Genomic DNA, 18,879 nt, shown 5'->3' with positions numbered 1-18,879 from the left:
ACAACCTGATTTATAGAACGCTTTTTCAGCAGTGTATCACCCTCTAGTTCCTTTCCTTTCATGGCATTCTCTCTCACACAGGGATTCCATTCATTTTACCAATGTTACAATTATGTCAAATTTTCAGGAAGACTGCAAGAGCTATCAATATGCTAACAATGCCAATGTTTAATTATTCAATAAGTATTTCAAATAGATTTAAGTGTTTATACGTGCTTAAAACTCAGTCCAAGAAGCCTCTTTCAGATTACTGGTTCAAGCAAAACAAACTTCGTTTTAAGATAATTGTTTATATCCCCAGTTAGTATTAAAATAGAAAATAGGTACTCTGATACCATGGCATCCTACTGAGATACAAAACCTAGAGATTGATAGAAACAGCCCCAAATCTTGGATATCCAACTTGGATATTTGTACATTCCACACAAGATCATCTACATATCTTGAAGGCATATCACTTACAAAGTGCAATCAGAGTTTACTTGGTCACTCAAGCCATTTGTTAGAAAAAAAGGTTGAAATCCTACCAAAGTCATAGGCAGGATTTCACCCAAGATTATAGCAGCACAGCTAGTAGATAGTGTACTTTACTACTGACTTCATTTACTAATTAGAAATTGCTTTTTAAAACTGCTACATTATACTTTCAAGTAACACAAATTAGTAAAATGCATTTAGCAATAAGAAAAATTGGTTTAACAGTACCTGAGTAGGCCGAGAATTTTGTATCATTTCCTGCCACTTGCCATATATCCTAGCAACTAAGTCTTTTACCTATAAACAAAAATTAATTTACCTATTTAATAGAATAAAAACAAATGTGAAACTTATCAGACAGCATATGAAGATCCCTTTTAAAGCTGTGATACAGCAGGGCTTTGGGGTGATAGCATTTGAGCTCTTAATCGAATGCTTATACTCCATATGCGGATACTAGAGTGAGACAATTTTACAAGCAAGATTAAACTTGATTATCTCAATTTAACACGTAAATAATGTCAGTGCTAGAGATCAGCGTGAAAGCATTTGCCTGATAATACCGGTGTCTCACTCTTTTTGGGTTAGCAGGGTGTAAAATGCAAGTCTTGCAGTTTGCCATTGGATTGATTATCTTGTTACAGTAATTACTCTGGCCAACCAACAGCAGCACAGACAGCTTCTAAAAGGTGTTCCTGATACATAAGGCCATACTTCATGGCTACCAATCTTGAGCATGCACTCAAATTTCTGCTCTGAAGAGCTTACATTATTTCTTACTCTGCTTGTACAGCACCCAACACAATGGTACCCCCCCCCCCCCCCCGCGACCTACTTCACAACAATACATACAAGCAGAAGCGGTGGGGAGAAGCAATTAAACAGGAAAATAATAACCCCTTCCCACCTCAAGGGTAAGCGGAAAAAATATACAAAAAGATATGTATGGTGGTGGGGATGCAGTTTAAACTTGAAATATAGTTAAAGTAGGTCTGCAGTATTAATTGCACCAAATGACACCTCTATAGAATCAAATGTCAATAAAGAGGCTTTTTGAAGGGTAGGAATTTAGTGAATTCTCTAAGCTGGTGTAAAACAGCATTAAAATATAAAGGTTTGACTTAACTGAACAAAAGGCTTTTGAAAGGTAAGGACTGCCATGCCGTGGCTTGCTACTAAAGCACATGAAAGTAACTCAAGTAACAAACTTGAGACCCTCATAAGTAAAGCACCACAACATATTATAAAATAGGTGAGCTAGGCTTAATTCTGCATCACCTTGGGTTTTTTGGTAGCTTAATTAATTATGTATGTAAGTAAATTACTTGTTAATTCAAATAAAAGCTATGGATCACTGTGCAAAAGGATCAGATTACTTTCCAAGTCCTCTTATCTTTTTCTCTGTAAGTGCTGCTTGGACAGATCCCTTGTCCCAAAGAGCACTTCCCCCATCAACAATCAGTGACGTCTCTAGGCAGGAAAAACCAGCAGTATCCAGAGATCCTTTGCAGCTATCTTTTTTTCTGGCCATGTGGCCCCGATCTTGCAGTGATTTACACACATGCTTAACTCCATGCACTGAAGAGTCCTTCTGACAGCAAATGAGACTATTCGCAGTGCACAGAGTTAAGTAACATGAGCAAGTCTTTGCAGGATTAGGGCCTACATGTATAAAAAGCCAGCAAGGAAATGTAAGGGAATCTCAGTACTTCTAGAACCTCCTAAATTGGGGCACGGAAATGGAACAATTCTAAGACACACATATGCTTACCTTAGTTCTATAAAATAGCCTTGCATCTTCCCTAATATCACACTTCACATGTTTTTCTAAGGCACCACAGAGCCTCAGTAAGCACTTCTAAATAAACACAAATTCAAAAGTATGTTTAAGTTCATCACTTCAAAATTAAACTTTGTCTAAACCCTAAACAGAAAAATTGCAAACAGAGGAAAAAGCACAGTTTTTGCAGGGCTTTTTAATTTCATTTTTTTCAGTTTTTTTTTTTTTTTTTTTTTAATTTGAAGCGTTTTCTCCAATACACACATCTGGCTGACTTTAGAACCATAAGGCCACTGCTGTTAGGCACCTTTAACACCACTTAACTCATGACTAAACATTTTTTTAAATAGTAGTTCCAAAGTTATATTCACGGAGCAGATGTGACAAAGCGGGACTGTTCTTAATGTTTCTTCTGAATAGTGTGGGGGTGCCTCAGTTTCCCCTATGCAGTTCTTAAGTATCTAGGGGGTGGGATAAGGGTGTATGATCCTTGCAGAGCCCTAGAGGGCAGGTGCGTGCAGGGGTCTGGACACAGTTAATGGCCAACACCCTGTTTCCTGGCAACTGATGGCCTGGGTCCTTCCCCCCTGCAAGGTGAGAGCTAAAGGGGTTGGAGAACAAAGGAATCAGATGACCTCCTGGCCCAGGAAAGGGACAAAGCCCAGAGAAGGAGGGGCTAGAGAGAGAGTTTCGGTTTGGGGCTGGCTGGGGACATGGAGTGAAGTGCAGACGTGGTTGTCTGGCTCACTACCCCCCAAAATGGACCCGGCTGAGGGGTCCTGTTTAATTCTGACTGGCTAGTTTTTTGAGTCTTCAATGCCCAGAAGACTAAAGGTGCCACTCAGATCAAATTTTCATGGAAAGCATTGAAACTACAATAGTTTTTCAACTACAATACAACTACAATAATTTTTCAGCAGACAAGTCAGGTAATCATTAGGCATTTCCTGGAGGAATTAATGGTCTTTTCATGTTTGTGGCAGCTCTCCTGGAAGATTATTAATCTTCTGGCAACATCTTTTTGCTTAAATATGAACTAGGATCCATTTTACAGTAGTTTTGGACAATGAAAGCTGGTTCCCATATCTAATGGAAGCTTCACTGCAGAATTCTGTTTCCTTCCTAAACAAATCTCCAAAAAACAGAGTTGACTTTCCTCTGTGGAGACTGGAATTGTGTGCTTGGAGGAGGGAAGCTTGCACTTTGAAGCATGGACCTTTTATTTTTGATTAATAAAAATGGAAAAACCAAGGAAGATCTGAATCTCAAGGTAGATCATTTAAATGGAAAATACACTAGTGGGTTATGCACAGGCCCTTCACTTCTAGAAACCTACTTAAGGTCATCAGAAGTGAAGCAGGCAAACAACATCCTATTCTCCACAGCAGTAAATCCCTAACCTTTTTTCCAATTCTATGAACCACTTCATAAGAGACTTCTGTCCTCCATCTCCCAGTGAATAGCTGTCAAAAGGTTTCATTCTGTGGACCACTGCTGATCCACAGTAAAGAACCACTGCTCAGGGACATCCGCTAGCATCACAAAGATACCATATAATCCTACGTAGTTGGTACAGTCTAATCAGGAGAGACAATACTGAAAACAGCTGCAAGTGCTAAAGGCTTTATACATTGCCTATCCCATTGACTAGACAGTAGAAAGGTATTCTATCATGCCACCACTTTTCATTAAAAAAGTAAATTTGGTGGAGAAGAAATGAGTGGGATTTCTAACTGAAAACACAACATTAGGGAGAGGGAAATGTATTAAGGTACTTATTTTAAAAAAACAAATTTCCAGGAAAGATGTGTAAACAAAAGGTTTATACAATACAAGTCACTAACATCTTCACAATAAAGCTACTATGAATCTTTCTCCACTTTCAAAGGAGTCGAAGATTCTCAGTCACACAAATATTAGCAACAGATTGGAGCAGACATAAGAATGACATTCTCCGTCTTAAGGGAGTCACATGATAGTCAGATTTCTTTAACCACCATGTGGAAGATCCATGGAGTGGCAACAGCATCAGCGGTAAGAACTGTTCAGCTACCTTACAGTAAGCAATTCAATGGGAATGAATAAAGAAAGACCAAATTACTGTATGGGATAACAGATGTCTCCTGGTCAATATCCGCTCAATAAATGGATTCTAACATCTTAGGCCAAAAGAGAGCTATTGCTACTGAGCCTATAATGGCTGCTATATTAGCCTGCAGTTGCTGCACTCCACTACTTCACTACGCTCTGTTAAATACTTTGCAATATCTAGAGAGTGGGTCAAAACATTTTTGACTAAATGTTTGTCAAAATATGCTGTTTTAGAGCTGAAACTTCTGCTGAGATGTATCCATTTCAAAAAGAGTTCGGTGTGAAGGTTTTGAGGTCCAGGTGTCGGATTGTCAGGTCACTTACAGAGACCTGAAACAAAAATCTAACCTTTTTCATCCGAAAAGACAAACACAATTCTGTTTCATGAAAGTGTTCGAAAGAGAGGGTTACTCACCTTGTGCAGTAACTGAGGTTTTTCAAGATGGTTGTCCCTGTGTGTGCTCCACTTTAGGTGTCTTGATGACCTGTGCTTGTAATTGGAGATTTGTGGTAGCTGTGCCCAGGTGGGCCACGCACGTGCCATAGCCGTCTCACGCTGTTCCGAGTGGTTGCATAGCGGTGTGTAGTCAGCCATCCCCCTGTTCCTTTTCTACCCCCGAGAATCCGCACGAAACGTCGAAGTAGAAGGGAGGAGGGGGGGTAGTGGAGCACCCACAGGGACAACCATCTGGAAGAATCTCAGTCACTGCACAAGGTGAGTAACCCTCTCCTTCAAGGAGTGTCCCTGTGGGTGCGCTACTTTAGGTGACTGTTGAGCAGTGCCCCTCAGTGGAGGGGAGGGGCTTCAAAGTTGGTCTGTTGATGCTGGATAACATCTTAAATCCAAAGTGAGCATCTGATGCTGATTGTTGTTCTAAAGCATAGTTTTTAGTGAAAGTATGGACTGATACTCAGGTAGCTGCTCTACAAATGTCAGAGATAGGCTGCCATAGGCTGCCATAGGCTGCTCTGGTAGAGTGTGTGTGAACTCCTGCTGGAAGTTGTACATTATTGTTTTGGTAGCATCTGGATAGATCTATGGTGGGGAACCCCCATAGTTTGAATATGGACTTGAGAATTCCGGGATCCATCTCCCATTCGTGAGTTTGTGAGAAATCCCTGCTTAGTATACCCACTATTGTATTTGGACATCCCAGAAGATAGGATGCAGATATCTCTATGTTGTTGGTGATGCACCAATTCCAAAGTCATATAGCTGTGTACATAGGAAGTATGATCATGCTTCCCCTTGGCGGTTTATATAAAACATGCATGCTATATTGTCCATGAGGATCTTGATGGCATTGTTCTTGATTAGAGGGAGAAAGTGGTTGCATGCATTTTGGACTGCCCTTCGCTCCAGTAAGTTTATGTGCAGGTTGGACTCCGCTGGAGACCAGTGACTGTGAACCATATTGTTGAGTCGGTGTGCCCCCCCAAACTATTAGGGAAGCGTCTGTCGCGATTGTAATGGTTGGAGTTCTTTGCTGGAACGGGACTCTTGAACAGATATTCTTTGGTTGTGTCCACCGTGTTACAGGGTCTCGCTCTGCATGACATTGTGAGGTGTCTGTTGAGAGAATGTCTGTGTGGTATATACGCTGGCAGTATATACCACACCTGCAAACATCTCACATGGCGTCTGTAGGGTTGCCAATTTTGGTTGGATGGATTCCTTGAGGTTTTATCACGACAATCTTTAATTAAAGATTAATCTTTAACTTCTAGAGATTCCAGGACAATCCTGGAGGGTTGGCAACCCTGGGAGTCTGGCATGTTTTACAACAAACATTGTTGCTGACATATGCCCAAGAGTTGTAAGCATGTTCTGGTGGATGTTTGTGGGCTGTCCATCACCGTTGAATTAGGCTGACTAGAGTGAGGAAGCATAGTTGGGGGTAACGTTGCTGTGAGACAATCGAGGTAGGCTCCTATGAATTCCAACTTTTGGACAGGGACAGGTGTGGACTTTTGTACATTTATTCGCAACCCTAGGTCTGTGAACAGGGTTATTGTGCGCTGCATGGCATTTATTGCTTCTTGCTGCATTGGTGCCCTTGGACACCTTTATAAGTATGGAAATATCATTACTCCTTGTCTGCGGAAGTGAGCTGCAATGACAACAAGAACTTTTGAGAAGACTCTCGGAGCGGTGGACAGGCCGAAGGGTAGTACCCTGTACTGGAAGTGTTGCTTCCCTAGGATGAATCTCAGGAATGTTCTGTGTGATGGGTGTATAGCGATATGAAAATATGCATCTTGGAGGTCAAGGGCCAAGTGCCAATCTCCCTTCTATGGTGCTGGAATTATTGTATCTGGTCACCATTCTGAAATGTTGTGTTCTTACAAATTTGTTGAGTTTGTGTAGATCCAGGATGGGTCTCCACCCGCTGGTCTTTTTCTGAGTTAGAAAATAGTGTGAACAGATACCTCTCCCCCTGTGTTGTAATGGTATGGGTTTCACGGCACCTACTTGTACAAGGTGGTTTATTTCCTATTATAGTAAGTGCTCCTGAGAGGGGTCCCTGAAGTGGGACGGGGAAGGGGGTGGGTAGGTGGGATAGAAATAAAGGGGATGGAGTAAACCTTTCAGATAATCTCTGACACCCATTTGTCTGTCATGATGGAGTGCCAGACTGGGCCGTATGGTGACAGATGGTCTCCAAAAAGATGGGGGACCATTTCTGATTCCGGAATAAGAGAGTGTGGAGGACTCGTGTCCTCAACCATGCCTTCAAAATTGTTTTCTGGAAGTGGATTGTTGAGACTTTGAAGGCTGGTCTTGATTCTGCAGACATCTATTCTGTCTTCGTTTAAAACCTACTCTGTTTCTTTTTGTTTGCAGGTATGTAGATGCCCAGGCTTTTTAAGGTCGCCCTTGAGTCTTTTAGGGTATGTAATGAGTCCTGGGGCTGGTTTTGTTCAATATCTTCATTAATGATCTGGAGGATGGCACAGATTGCACCCTCAGCAAGTTTGCAGATGACACTAAACTGGGAGGAGAGGTAGATATGCTGGAGGGTAGGGATAGGATACTGAGGGCCCTAGACAAATTAGAGGATTGGGCCAAAAGAAATCTGATGAGGTTCAACAAGGATAAGTGCAGAGTCCTGCACTTAGGATGGAAGAATCCCAAGCACCGCTGCAGACTAGGGACCGAATGGCTAGGCAGCAGTTCTGCCAAAAAGGACCTAGGGGTTACAGTGGACGAGAAGCTGGATATGAGTCAGCGTGCCCTTGTTGCCAAGAAGGCCAATGGCATTTTGGGATGTATAAGTAGGGGCATTGCCAGCAGATCGAGGGACGTGATCGTTCCCCTCTATTCGACATTGGTGAGGCCTCATCTGGAGTACTGTGTCCAGTTTTGGGCCCCACACTATAAGAAGGATGTGGAAAAATTGGAAAACATCCAGCGGAGGGCAACAAAAATGATTAGGGGACTGGAACACTTGACTTGTGAGGAGAGGCTGAGGGAACTGGGATTGTTTAGTCTACGGAAGAGAAGAATGAGGGGGGGATTTGATAGCTGCTTTCAACTACCTGAAAAGGGGTTCCAAAGAGGATGGATCTAGACTGTTCTCAGTGGTAGCAGATGACAGAACAAGGAGTAATGGTCTCAAGTTGCAGTGGGGGAGGTTTAGGGTGGATATTAGGAAAAAGTTTTTCACTAGGAGGGTGGTGAAACACTGGAATGCATTACCTAGGGAGGTGGTGGAATCTTCTTCCTTTGAAGTTAAGGTCTGGCTTGACAAAGCCCTGGCTGGGATGATTTAGTTGGGGATTGGTCCTGCTTTGAGCAGGGGGTTGGACTAGATGACCTCCTGAGGTCCCTTCCAACCCTGATATTCTATGAGACATTGGTTTTGTCTGCAAATAGTTTCTGACCCTTGAAGGGTAAGTCCTCGACTGTTGCTTGGACCTCCCCTGGAAACCTGGAGAGGTGGAGCCAAGATGTATGGCGCATGACCATAGATTTCGTGATGGATTGTGCTGCCGTGTCTGCAGAGCCAAGGGAGGCCTGTAGGGCCATCCTGGTGATGAGAGACCCTTCAGAAATGTTTGCTTTGTACTGTTCTTTTTTGTCACTGGGTAAATTTTCAATAAAAGCTGACATTTTGGAGAACATATTGTGTGTATATTTGGCCAGCAGGGCCACATAGTTAGCTATGCAGAACTGAAGTGTAGCTGAGGAATAAGCTTTTTGACTGAAAAGGTCTAGCCTTTTCCAATCCTTGTCATATGGTGTCATTCAGGAGTGGTGTTGTTTCCCCCTTTGGTTGACCGCCTCCACTACTAAGGAGTTTGGCGTAGGGTATGTAAATAGGAACTCAGCCCCTTTTGCTGGCACATAATATTTTTTGTCAGATCTTTTACATGAGGGTGGTGCTGTAGCAGGTGTCTGCCAGATTATTTTTTCAGGCTCCATGATTGCATCATCAATTGGTAGAGCTATCTTTGCCGATGGGGATGCCTGGAGTACGTCTGTGAGCTTAGGTTGGGCTTCTGGTAGCTGTTCTAGCGAAGTGTCTAGAGATTCGGCTACCCTTTTCAAGAGGTCCTGAAAGAATTTGAAATCATCCCCCGTGGTGGGTGATGGCGGCATTATGGTTTTGTCCAGTGACGACGAACAGAGGTAAGTAGGCGGCCAAGTGTCATATTCAGCTATGTTTTCAGGTCACTCAGTCTCTTCCTCTTGTGTTTCCGAGGGAGCTGGGACAGTTAGTGAAGAGTATCATGCTGTTCTGGACCTGGGCGGGCTAATGAGTCTGTGGTGTTGGGCCATATATATTGCCCATGTATCCCAGCAGGACCAGTTAGGTGGGAATGGTATGGTGGGGGCGGTGCCCATGGCTGACCATACCATCCTCATATATCCGTAAGTGTTTGGTGGTGAGATGGTCTGGGCTTGGGTGAGGAATGGTGAAGAGTCTATATTACTGCTTCATCCTCCTCTTCCTCATCACTGGAGATAGGAGGGAGTAGTCTGATCTGCAGGGAGTAGTGAGCTGGCTTGGTACCGATCTGGATGGGGTACCCTGGGTTCTGAGCAAAGGAGATTCAGGCACAGAGCCCACTATCAGGTCTGAATGCCTCATGAACTGCTGCAGACCCGTGAGGCTCAGTGCCGGAGACGGCATGGTGGATGGCCCAGGAGTATGAGTTGAAGCTGCCGGTGCCAAGGATTTAGAGCTGTGTGGTATAGGTACAGCAGGTGAAGCCACAGTACCACTCACTACCGAGGTAGTCTTCGGCTCTGTGGGTGCCGAGCTGGAAAGTTTCACTTTGCTGTGAGAACCTCCATTAAAGCTTGCCCACATAGGGTCTTCAGTTCTTTGGGAACTCTCGGTGCCGGACGTTCCCAGTGCTGCGCGGTCCGGCACTCTGAGTGCCATCGGTACCAGGGCAGATTTTTCCGTTGGAGATAGTTTTCTTTTAGGCAATTCTCGGTGTGGGGATGTCCATGCCTGCTTTTTGGTAGCCATGCTTGGAACAGGCTCCTTGTGAGCCATTGTTGGAGCAGAACCCATCAGCTGCTGTTCCCAGCAACCATTGGCCAGGGGGCGTCCTGGACTCTGGATTTGAGGCTGGCCTGAGGGATTTCTCCATCATGAGGAGCTTCAGTTGGAGATCCCTGGCTTTTCTTGCCTGGGCACTTTTGAGTGATGCGTTATGTCAGAGACCAGTATAGAAAGTCTGCAAGTCAGGCAGCATTTAAAGCCAGCTGACCCGGGCATGCCTGAGAGTGTCTGTTTCTTCAAGATAAAAACAGATGATAAAAAAAGATGGCCCTGTTTGAGGCTATCGCTGTGTGCCTCTTGAAAAGACAGGGGGACAGTACAAGGAAAAAAAATTTTTTCTTCATATGAAGAACATAAGAACGCCATACTGGGTCAGACCAAAGGTCCATCTAGCCCAGTATCCTGTCTTCCGACAGTGGCCAATGCCAGGTGCCCCAGAGGGAATGAATACAACAGGTAATCATCAAGTGATCCATCCCCTGTCTCCCATTCCCAGCTTCTGCCAAACAGAGGCTAGGGACACCATCCCTGCACAACCTGGCTAATAGCTATTGATGAAACTATCCTCCATGAACTTATCTAGTTCTTTTTTGAAACCTGTTATAGTCTTGGCCTTCACAACATCCTCTGGCAAGGAGTTCCACAGGTTGACTGTGTGTTGTGTGAAGAAATACTTCCTTTTGTTTGTTTTAAACCTGCTGCCTATTAACTTCATTTGGTGACCCCTAGTTCTTGTATTATGAGGAGGAGTAAATAACACTTCCTTCTTTACTTTCTCCACACTAATCACAATTTTATAGACCTCTATCATATCCCCCCTTTGTTGTCTTTTTTCCAAGCTGACAAGTCCCAGTCTTATTAATCTCTCCTCATAGGGCAAACCGTGCCATACCCCTAATCATTTTTGTTACCCTTTTCTGAACCTTTTCCAATTCCTTTTTTTTTTTTTTAAATGGGGCGACCACATCTGCACGCAGTATTCAAGATGTGGGCGTACGAGGATTTATATTGAGGCAATATATTTTCTATTATATATAAATAAAGAAATATAAGACATTATAGTAGGGCAAGGCAGTAGGGTAGCTAACTACAACTAAGCTAACACTATTAACTATGAACTATCTGAGGTAAGAGAGCGAACTGCTGATCGCTCTGACTCAACCCAAAGGCGGCAGAGAAGAAACTGAAGGACGGTTGGCTGAGCACCACTAGGTAACTGCTCAGAACGGTGCAAGATGGCTACGGCGCGTGCACAGCCCAACCAAGCACTGCTACCACAAATCTCCGATTACATGCACAGGGTGTCAAGACACCTAAAGTGGAGCATCCACAGAGACACTACTCGAAGAAGGTTTTGTTTCTGTTCTACTTTGGAAGGAAAATAAATTTTGAAGCCTCAAAATTTGTTACAAAACAGAATTGTCCTCCAGCTAGCTCCACTGACCTCTTACACAAGTAAGAAATGTTTTCCTCTAATATTTAACAAAATTTAAACTGTGTCCCTACACAAAAAAGCACCATCATAAGCAGCCAATCACTTGAGCCAGTTACTTACCCTCTGATTAGAATTCACAACGTCAAAACAACTAACTTCACTGACCAAGTGAAGAAGACTGTAGGTCAGATAGTAGGCCTAGAAAGAAGCCAACATAATTAATGCTTTTAATATTACAAGTGTGAACCTGAATCTTAGTTAAATTTGAGTGCTGCCACGCCCCTTTGAAAAAAGAAAAGGAGTACTTGTGGCACCTTAGAGACTAACCAATTTATTTGAGCATGAGCTTTCGTGAGCTACAGCTCACTTATGCTCAAATAAATTGGTTAGTCTCTAAGGTGCCACAAGTACTCCTTTTCTTTTTGTGAATACAGACTAACGGCTGTTACTCTGAAACCTCCTTTGAAACTACACCACGGATAATTGATTTTAGGATCATTTTATTTTAGTGCTATAATATCTAGTTTTAAGCCCTCAGGAAAGCCAGATGGCCAGGTCATTAAACATGCATATCTGAAAGTTTGCCTAAATAAATAATTTGAAACAATATGGACAAGAGCACTGGAAAATACAATTTTGGAACAATTTTACATGGGTCCCTACATGACCTGAAAGGTTTTCTGTATTTCCAATTGTTATAATTAAACAAACTGGATGCATAAAATGGGTAGCTATGTTTTTCTCTCAGCTTACCCCCCAACATCAAACATGTATACCAAGATCCTGAAGGAATGGCTTTCAGACTAAGCCATCCTGCACAATCTCCAGTCATCCAATATAGGCAAAGAATAATATTACTGCAGAGTAGACAGCTTCTAGACAGACTGTAAGCTTTTTGGGGCACAAAGTGCCTTATTATGTGCTAGGCATTTTTCACGCACAATACGAACCCAATCTCAGCTGTGGCCTCTAAGCACTACCATAATAAATAATAATAGTATCTCAGCTCATATGAATGGATATAAAATACTAAGAGCAAGATGCTGCAAGGCATTCCATACACAGAACCCCTCAAGCACTTAACTCTAAACCTGTGAAAGTCAACATGTTCCAAATGACAAAATAAATGTGTAGGAGGAATGCAAATCACATATACCTGCTGCTCTAGTTCTGTACGGACGGACTCTCCACTGAGGTCATCCTGTTGCTCCTTTCTTGCTTCTATCTTTTTCTGTAATAAGTCAGAAGGCTTCATCTGCACCAGATACTGATATAGAAGAGACATCTATATAAAAGCCAACAAACAAATGTTCTAGGAATTAGTATAGCTTCCTGACACTGCAAAGCTCAATACAGTACAAATAACAGATCACCACCAGTTGGAGACTATTTTGTCCACCAAAATGAAAACTCAACATCTAAAACAGTAGGTAATTTTACTCTGTTCACAAACAAGTTAATTCTTGTGTGTTGCCAACATTAAGCCAACACTATGTTAGTAACCAAATGCTGATTTTTGCATGACAAGCAATAAGCAGGAGAAACTTGCAAAAGGCATGGTACCATTATTGTCAGGAAAATGGATCTTAAGGAGTTAACATTAAAAAAATAAATCACCTATTACAGAATAAAGCAATGGCAGCTGTGGAATAAGTCAGGGAATTGAAGAGCTATATTTAACAACACACAGCACTCGTGATTTACAGAATTTTAGAAATCTAATCGGTCATCTTGAAGAACTCCTAAACCACAGCAAATATGAGCCTCAGAGAGTCAAGACCAAGATGTAAATTAAACACATTTAATCACTAAATAGCAAAATGAAACAAAACCCGCACACAAAATTTTAACAAAAGGTATGTATACAGTACCTGCAGGTCACTGGTAACAGGTAAACTTGTATACTCTTTGTTAAGAAGCTTTGAAATTATCGTTAGGCTAAGGTGTTGTCTTATTTGTCTGAAAGAGAAGTTTGTTTGTTTTTAAAAAGGAACATCTCAAATAAGTGCTTTTTAACATTGCATATGAGGCAAAATATGATTTCCCTAAAGTATTTTAGCATGTGCTTTTTTGTATATCTAGTGCAGATCTTCCAGCTTCACTAAATAAAGGTAGAAGGCCCAGTTTTTTAAAAATCTTTCCTCACAGGTCACGTTTTCTAAATCTTTTATCACTTTTGTTGCTCTCCTCTGGACTCTCTAATTTGTCCACATCTTTCCTAAAGCTGGACACAATACTCCAGCTGGGGTCCCACCAGTGCCAAGTACTATGGGACCCAATTACTTCCCATGTCTTACACACAAGAATCCTGTTAATACACCAGAGAATATTTTTTCAGGACTGCATCACATTGCTAACTCATTCAATTTGTGATCCACGATAACCCCCAGATCCTTTTCAGCAGCACCACCTAGCCAGTTATTTCCCATTTTGCAGTTGTGCATTTGATTTTTCTTTCCGTAATGAAGTACTTTGCACTTGTCTTTACTGAATTCTATCTTGCTGATTTCAGACCAATTCTCCAATTTGTCAAGGTCATTTTGAATTCTAATCCTGCCCTCCAAAGTGCTTGAAACCCCTCTCAGCTGGGCATCACTTGCAAATTTTATACATACACTCTCCATTCCATCATCCAAGTCATTAATGAAAAATATTGTATAGTATTGCCAAAATTGATACCTGCAGGACCCCCCTAGAAACAACCTCACAGTCTGTCAGAGAACTACTGGTAGTTATTATGAGTATGGTCTTTCAACCAGTTGTGCACCCACCTTATAGGAGTTTCATCTAGACCACATTTCCCTAGTTTGCTTATGAAAAAAAGTCATGTGGTACCGTGTCAAAAGCTGCAGTGCTTCCCCCATACCCACTAGGCCAATAACCCTGTCCAATAAGGAAGTCAGGTTGGTTTGGCATGATTTGTTCTTGACAAATCCATGCTGGCTATTCCTTATAATCCTATTATCCTCTAGGTGCTTACAAACTGTTTAATAATTTAATTGTGATTGTTTAATAATTTGTTCCTGAATCTTTCCAGGTATTGAAGTTAGGTGACAGGTCTACAATTCCCAAGGTCCTCTTTGTTCCACTTTTTAAAAAGACAGGCACTAGGTTTCCCCTTCTCCAGTCTTCTGGGGCCTCAACCGTCCTTTATGAATTCTCAAAGATAATTGCTAATGGTTCAGAGATTGCTTCAGCTAGTTCCTTAAGTAACTGAGGATGAATTTGATCAGGCCCTGCTGACCTGAATATATCTAACTGACCCAAATATTCTTGAACTTGTTCTTTTCCCTATTTCGGTTTGCGTTCCTTCCCCCTTGTTCTTGATATTATGTTGAGTACCTTTTTAGTGAAAACTGAAGCAAAACTACCTCAGTCTTCTTGATGTCATCAGTTATCTCTTCCTGCCCACTAAGCAAAGGACCTATACTTTTCCTTTGTCTCTCTCTTGCTCCTAATGTAATTAAAGAATCTCTTTGTATTGCCTCTTACATCCCTTACTAGAAGCAACACATTTTGTGCCTTAGCCTTTCTACATGCTTATGCTATTCTTTTATACTACTTAGTAATTTCTTCCAATGTTTCCACTTTTTGTAGGCTTCTTTACTTAAACCTGTGTGTATTTCAGGATATGTCTAACGTGCTTAGCACAATTTTGATATTACATAAACTGTTAACTTATTAACATCAAATAAATGCAACACTGTTATTACCTTCCACGCTTTACCCAGCTAGGGACCAGTTGAACTAACCAAAGGAGATCATGGTGATGACTGGAAAGTTCACTAATTGCCAGACAGAGCTGAGGCATCTTAAAAAGGAAAAAGCTTTACTAAGAATGGATTATATTAAAATGGTCAGCTGTTACATGTATGAAAAGTGGTCAGAAAATCCACATATCTACAATCAAACCATTATCCCCTTCCTGGAGCCGTGCAGAAAGAAGGAAGAGTATGTCCTTAATGATATTTTTTGCATTGCATTTGTAGGTAGTCAGTCCATAGATATTCCAGGTTTATTAATTTACAGTAGGACAGTCAAGGTTTGTATGCCAAAAAACTCGCTTGCCAGCTACATTTAGGATAATGCTTTGCTTCATTCTTTCAAGCAGACATTCTAAATTTACAAGAATTCTGTTGAGTCAGATTCTTGTACAATTCAATATACTGCTCGCTTACAAACAAGCCAGACAAGCACAATGGTAGAGAAACATTTACACTTACCCCTCTCCCCCAGATACTCCGTCACTTCCCCCATGATAACTCATCTTGCTTATGCTGAATTTTCCAATTGTAATTTTCTTATTTACGTTAAAAAAATTTATTTTTTTGCTAAGTCAAGAACACAAGTCAGGATGACCACATGAACATACTTCAATACAGGCCGACATTTAAACAAGAGAGGGTTTCCTTGGACTCAAGCTGTAATTTTGTATACCTAGCATTATAAAATCAGGTATGACGTTACCTGGGCATCCCAGTCTCTGATATTTTTCAGTAGGTTTAACAGCAGGCCCTGAAGATCGATCAACGGAATTTGCTGCAGTCGTTTTTCCAGGCTAATTTTAAACAGCAGTACCAGCAGCAGCAGCAGCTCCCGGTCCGCATACCCGTCCGGATACATAGTTGTACAAAAACCAAGAAACTTTTTTGGGGAAAAAAACGCAAACATATTAAATTATGAGATTTTCAGTTAAATTACTACAGTAGAGCCCCATTTATCCGACCCCCTCCTTACCGCCTCTCTGCATTTACAGAACAACCAGGACTCCAGGGCCAGAAGCAGGTGATCTCGCCTGTGGCCACTAGATGGCGATGCAGCATTGCATTTTCCCATTCTTTGTCCAATCTGGCAAGGGGTCCCAACGAGACCAGATAAACAGGGCTCTGCTGTATTTTAAAATATATTCTAGGAGCTTAAATTTGCCAGCAGGCATATTAAATGTGTATTAACTGATGGATTTCCTTTGCAACATCTCCTATCATACCAGGGGACTAAAAGGGAGTATTTTTTCATTTACAGTAGCACTTTTTTCTTAAACTATTCACTCCCTCCTTTCTGTCATTCAGACAGGGTGTCTTTTCATCTGATTCCAATACAATATTCCCCAGAGAGGCTGGGAAAAGGTGCTGTAGCAGTGATCATCCCCCATGGAACAGACATTCTATATAAATATAGGGTGGCGAGTGGCTGACAAGCTTCCCAGCTAAACGAACAATACTTGAAAAATCTACAATTTTGACTAGACGCTCTCAGGTATTACTGTATGGGTTAATCCCACTTTATTCTCTTCTGCAAATATATGTATTTCTTAACCTACATCCTGAGATACACACATTCTGGATTTCTCAAGAATGTTGCTCTAAATATTTCCTGTAAACAGTAATGCTATCATATAGTTACCGCTCTCCCTACACAAATGATATGTTATGACAGTTAAAGTATTTCCACAAGATATTTTTGAAGCCAGTTAAAAATTTTGTATTTACATTTTAGAAACTTTTACTCGGAAGAGCTAGCTTAAAAACATGAGCTTGGCTTTCTCTCAGGGTAGTATTACCTTCAAGACATACCCAGTACTGCACTCAGACATAGATCTCCCTTAAAAAAAACAGCACTTGAGAAATCTCACCTTGACCACGTTAATTAGGTTGGTTTCTGGCAGACAAGAAAAAGCAGGACCTGCAGAGGTTTCTCCACTTGTTTGTTTTCCCACTGTTATTTGCATTTCAGATCTAAGAGAAAACATGTTAAACGACCTACACATTTAAAAAAAAAAAAAAAAAAAAAAAGATACTCCAAAGCCATTTTGATTCAATTTAAGAAAAATATTATATGATTTCTTTGAAAGTGTTATAGGGAACAAGCTCTGGGTGTCTCTAAAGCGAGGGGTCTCAACCTTTTTCTTTTGGAGGCCCCCCCAACATGCTAGAAAAACTCCACAGCTCACCTGTGCCCCAGCAACTGGTTTTCTGCATATAAAAGCCAGAGCCGGCATTAGGGGGTAGCAAGCAGGGCAACTGCCTGGGGCCCCATGCCACAGGGGGCCTCACAAAGCTACATTGCTGAGGTTCAGCCTAGGTGGCAGGGGTCAGGGATCTGGGCTTCAGCCCCATGCAGTGGGGCTTCGGCTTTTTGCCCTGGGCCACAGCGAGTCTAATGTTGGCCCTGCTTGGAGGCCCCCCTGAAACTTGCTCGAGGCCCCCTAGGGGGACCCCAGGCCCCTGGTTGAGAACCACTGCTCTAAAGCACTCTTAATGGTTTGGCCCAATTTCCTAGGTTGTGCTTTTTATAAAACTCAGTGAAAAGTTAAAGCAGGAAGAGCCAAGGACCGATAAACCCTCTGGTTTGTTGAACATTTAACTGGCAGAAATTGTTATAATGGTATGTGTTCTATGTACTATATGGTTAACCGTCAGGCTGTTGTACACTGTTAAAAATGCAAAGAGAGTGGACATGACAGAAGAAAACCAAGGAAGCAGCTCCTAGTCTACATTCCAGCACGAGATAGGATATTTATTGTTTAGAGCAAAGAAAGCAAGAGCAAAATACTTACAAAATATCATCTTCACTAAAGGTGGGCTGTAGATGCTGCAGAGGAAATAAAGATCTAAAAGGCACTCCCATATTGATAAATACAGCCGATATATCAGACAGTGAGGGAATCCACGCTTTAGACTGTGCATCACTGATGGAAGCTACAAGTACAAAACAAGACACTGATGTTTAAAAAGTTAATTTTAGAGTTTGTGGCTTTTAAACAAACTGAATGTGTGTAATGGCCATATGTGATGCCAGTGCTAAGCACTACTAACATGAGGACCTTCTGTACATCAAAGTACAGGCCTGTTATCCACAAAGCCACCAGGATAATTTTGTAGCACTAGAGGTGCGGTGCTTGACACTGAAAGGTGATATTGGTTGTCTAGTTGAGAGCAGTTTATGTTTTAGGTGAGTTTTTGAAGTTGCTCCCCAACCCAGGGCATGATACGTAGGGTGAGGGTTACTTTCAGAGGACCAGATAAACTGTCAGTGGGGCTATTATCAGAATACCGGAAGGGTTATGCCTGCCTCTAAGAATGGACACAATTTCTAAACCAGAAAGCATTGTACAGGTATAATTTACTCTTGTTTGATGGCAGTTACCAAAGAGATGATGCTCAAAGCCTAGGGGATATTGGTTTATAGCATGCATTACTGTCTGACATACACATAGTAATTGCAGAAGATGCTCTTGAGCCTAGGGGTAGCTAAGTTAAGAAGGGAAGATGAAAATGAGATGCAAAATTTTTCAGACAACAAAAAGAATCAGGATTATAGCTCTGAACTGGCTTACGCTTTTGTAAACTGGGACTTGATGCTGTTGCGAGGAATGCTGAAAACAGTGGAAACTGAAAGTGCCCCAAGCAGGATCAAACACTACTCCTATGGAGTAACATTTGAGACAAAGATACACACGGTGATGTACAAGACAGAGGAGGACATGTTCCCTGACCCGGAAGCTTACAATCTAAGCAGACAACAGAAATCAAGGAGAAAATAAATAGGACGGTTCAGAGAAACTCGACCCATACCAG

The 18,879-nt window shown here is 41.8% G+C and overlaps 1 protein-coding gene across 3 annotated transcripts in view; it reads right to left on the bottom strand.

Moving 5' to 3' along the window:
• SLF2 (SMC5/6 complex localization factor 2) overlaps positions 1 to 18,879 on the bottom strand; it is a 62,747-nt gene that overhangs the window by 6,134 nt on the left and 37,734 nt on the right. For 2 of the 3 annotated variants that reach the window (XM_074959443.1, XM_074959445.1), the window contains 9 exons: positions 17,859 to 18,000; positions 16,935 to 17,061; positions 15,770 to 15,946; positions 15,016 to 15,113; positions 13,174 to 13,261; positions 12,459 to 12,587; positions 11,423 to 11,500; positions 2,249 to 2,335; positions 706 to 774 (listed from right to left, as the gene is read on the bottom strand). In XM_074959443.1, coding sequence (XP_074815544.1) covers positions 706 to 774; positions 2,249 to 2,335; positions 11,423 to 11,500; positions 12,459 to 12,587; positions 13,174 to 13,261; positions 15,016 to 15,113; positions 15,770 to 15,946; positions 16,935 to 17,061; positions 17,859 to 18,000 — 995 coding nt within the window. The remainder of the gene's footprint in view (positions 1 to 705; positions 775 to 2,248; positions 2,336 to 11,422; positions 11,501 to 12,458; positions 12,588 to 13,173; positions 13,262 to 15,015; positions 15,114 to 15,769; positions 15,947 to 16,934; positions 17,062 to 17,858; positions 18,001 to 18,879) is intronic. The other variant, XM_074959444.1, reaches the window with a different exon arrangement.

This window comes from Natator depressus, chromosome 7 (assembly GCF_965152275.1).
Source record: "Natator depressus isolate rNatDep1 chromosome 7, rNatDep2.hap1, whole genome shotgun sequence".
Classification (NCBI taxonomy): Eukaryota; Metazoa; Chordata; order Testudines; family Cheloniidae; genus Natator; species Natator depressus.
This window is presented reverse-complemented; position numbering and strand designations above follow the sequence as displayed.